Raw genomic sequence first — 3,418 nt, forward strand, 5'->3', positions numbered from 1 at the left:
TTTGATTGAAAGCCACTACCCACATAGATCATATATATAATATTTCACATCAATCCAACCGCTAAGTATGTCATTAAGATACATCAAGACTAATGTCATATAAACATTTTAATTTTAATACATGAAAATAAGAACTATTCGATATAATCTAATAGTTTTTAAAATTTTACAAGATTTAGCACAAACAATAAAGGTGATGAATAGTTGTTATTTAAAGGTTGGATTGACAAAAAACATTTTCTACTTAATGTTATGGATGGTTTAAGATTACTACTGTAATACACGGGTGTAGGTTGATCCCTCCCCATATATTTCTATATCAAAATTTCATTCTTTTTGCAGGTCCTTGATCAATTATAGGATCAACTTGAGGAGCTTGTGGCTCTGCTGATTCCTGAGTTTCAGTGCCTTTCTCAGTTTCAGCTGTTGAAGGTGGCACATACCCTTCTGGGAAAGGTGGTGGAGGTGGAGCTGGTGGTAGCTGCAGCAGCAAGTTAAAACTCACTTCTCACCAATAATAAAGCAAGAGAGAAATTTGAAAGAAGAATGTGGTACGATTCTAATAATGTTTTAGGTTTAAACTCAGTTGACACTTATGTTGACACTTATCAACCAATTCACAATCACAACTACATGTTCAAATTGTATATTTAGGACTTGGCCATGTCAGGAAAAATCTCCTATACATTGTTATCAAAGAATCAGAGCAAATAGATCACAATCATTTAAGTTCATTTTTTACCAGACAAGCAAAAGCATTGATAACACCAAGAAAAGGGGAAAGAATATTACACAGCGTCCTAATAAATTAGCTAAAAAAAAAGTTATTTGGGGGCTGAACATTCTATTTTTCTCATTGCAACATCCAATCATTTGGTCCTCCATAAAAAGGAATTTTTTTCATGTGCTTCCATTCAAGAAGGAAGAATAGGGAAAAGCCTATTGATTGCACTTTTCTCTAGACCAAGAAAAGTATGAAAAGAAGCTCCAATAAGACAATCTCTTGCAATCACCCCAAAAAGAAATAGATGAACTCATAGTCCTTGGTTTATGAAGATAATAATACTTTTAATAAACCAAATCAGCTTACTCATTTAAAAGTTTCTGTATTGAGTAATTAGGGTTTAGGAGGATTTGATACATGTATATTGAATCACTCAAAGGATAAAAGTAGATTTTTTACATAATAACTGATTCATGGATATTCAAGACAAAGGTTTTAATTCAATCTTTCCTTTACCCCATTTATTCTAGTATAAAATTTGTTAGAAACTTCTAATAATGTGCTGAATACTAGTTTGATAAGGAAACATGGGAAAGTTGTATTTTTTTTCAACTTACCTTGCGTTGCAAGGATGCAAGAATATGATCCACTCGCTTAACTTCCTTTAGGTCAATTGTCTCCTTAGCAACCTTTGATTCCAGCGATGCAGTCTCAGTTTCAGAGTCAACTGGTCCAGCTAGTAAGAATCACTATTCAGTTAATGTGCACATACCATAATATTTACATGGTTAAAAAATTGAAAAAGCACACAGGCTTATAGGCAAGCAGAAAACAAGATGTAAGGGGAATAAAAGGGGTATCAATAATCACAAGGAAAATTAACAGTAGTAGCTTCCCTGTATACTAACTAGTGCCATAACGATTGGCTTAAATGATAAGAAGTTTTCACAAATGACCTGAAACTAAGATTTCTAGCAATGTGAAACAAATAAGAAGTTTGTATCTTTGAAAGGTTTGTCTGTAAAAGGGCATGGGGAGGAAAACTACATACACTGTATAATGGTTGGCCTTGAACAGAACAAACTGCATGGCTTTTGTAACAACACAATTTTTAAACACTATCCAGTTTTTATCACATTACCATAAGAAACAAACAATGTCTTAATCATTCTAAAACAAGAAACATCTGTCATCCACTCTGCTTACCATATCCTATCTTCTCCAACTTTGAGGCAGCTGTAGTAAAAGCTTTTTCTATATAATAGAGTGCCCTTCCCTGCAAGATCAATGGCACAACCACCAGTATTAGTCAAAACCACCTCTCCCCAAAATAAAACTCATTACTTAAAAGCTTAAAGCAAAACAACTGAACCACATTATGTTTGTTGAATAAAGCCTCTAAGTACAAAACATTAGTAAAAAAATTCTCCATAACATAGTTCCGCCTGAAATTCAAAATGCTGTACCTCAACACATTACAGAGTTATGATGCACTCAGTGTTGTTAATTGTGGATGGCGGGTCATGGCGGAAAGCCGAAATCCCGCCATACATGACAAATAATGGCGGGATATGATGGAATATGGCGGGACATCGACCATGGCGGAAAGCCAAAAAACCGCCATGGTGAATATTGGATAACACTGGATACACTCACACCTTTTTTTTTCACCTAAGTTTCAATTACAACTGAATTCCACCAAAATGTTCTTCCTATCTCTGTTTCTTTTCCTAACATTTCATATAACTCATTTCTCTCTCTTATCTTCCTATCTCCCTCTTCTTCCTATCTCACTCTACATGTGAGTGGAATTCAAGTGCAAACATACTTTTATCCCACATTAAACAGTCAGAATCCAATCACAGCTTCTGAACTCAAAATTTCAGGATCGAAAACTAGGTTTCTTATTTCTACAACAACCAATAACATCCATGCCTCAAGTATAATAATGCAAGTAATTGAAAGCAGATAAAAATCAATAATGTATACACAGGAATCAGCGTATGTACAATTCGAGCGGCAAAAACATTGCATAGTTGTGGAGCCTGGTAAATTGAACCATCCAAGATGTAATAAGCAAGCATTGGCGTAACTTTGTCAGGGCTATCCCTCTTTTGCTTGCGAATAAGAAAAAGGTGGGGTTCCATGACTTCACTGAGCACAAATTCAGTGCCTGTCATTTTCCTGAAGAATCAACAAAAACAATTGTAATCACAATCAACCAAATTGAATGATTCTCAAAACCCTAGTTACGCAAATCAGAGAAAAAGTTCAATAGAGATTGAGATGAGAGGGTTACGTGAGTTGAGAGAGATCGAGAGGGTGGAGAGAGCGCATTCGGAGTTGCTCGTTGTTGCAGGTCCAATCGTAGAACGGGGAGAGGGCGAAGTAATCGAACACGAGGTTGCGATCCAGAGGGTACGTGTTGAGCCACAGTTGGTCCCGGAAGCATATTCCGGTCATGTCCGTCCCCGGAGGTTGCGGCGGCGCTACTCCCTCCAACATTGCCGCCGGCGTCGCCATCGCCGCCGTTTAACACCCAATCTTGTTTGCACCACCGTGATGGTTGGTCACCCTTCTTTCACCACGCTCTCTGAAGCAGTTAAAATATGGCGTTGTTCCGATACGGAATGAGAATGTAAAAGTGAAAACAAAAAGTTCACACTTCACTAGTTCACATCACTTTCTCTATTA

General features: G+C 36.8%; 1 protein-coding gene across 1 annotated transcript; it reads right to left on the reverse strand.

The window, feature by feature from the left end:
* LOC130745988 (mediator of RNA polymerase II transcription subunit 6) lies at nucleotides 1-3,418 on the reverse strand. The gene is made up of 5 exons (XM_057598477.1): nucleotides 3,024-3,418; nucleotides 2,734-2,908; nucleotides 1,931-2,000; nucleotides 1,342-1,460; nucleotides 1-481 (listed from the first exon to the last, which is right to left on the reverse strand). Exons 1-5 carry the CDS (start codon nucleotides 3,245-3,247, stop codon nucleotides 320-322), a joined length of 750 nt encoding a protein of 249 aa, XP_057454460.1. The 5' UTR covers nucleotides 3,248-3,418; the 3' UTR covers nucleotides 1-319.

This window comes from Lotus japonicus, chromosome 3, assembly GCF_012489685.1.
Source record: "Lotus japonicus ecotype B-129 chromosome 3, LjGifu_v1.2".
Taxonomy (NCBI): Eukaryota; Viridiplantae; Streptophyta; class Magnoliopsida; order Fabales; family Fabaceae; genus Lotus; species Lotus japonicus.

Coding starts and splice junctions, on each gene's coding strand:
- LOC130745988 (XM_057598477.1), bottom strand. CDS start 3,247: ATGGCGACGCCGGCGGCAATGTTGGAGGGAGTAGCGCCGCCGCAACCT. Junction 2,909..3,023: donor CTCGATCTCTCTCAACTCAC/GTAACCCTCTCA, acceptor TTGATTCTTCAG/GAAAATGACAGGCACTGAAT. Junction 2,001..2,733: donor ATGTTTTTGCCGCTCGAATT/GTACATACGCTG, acceptor TTGATCTTGCAG/GGAAGGGCACTCTATTATAT.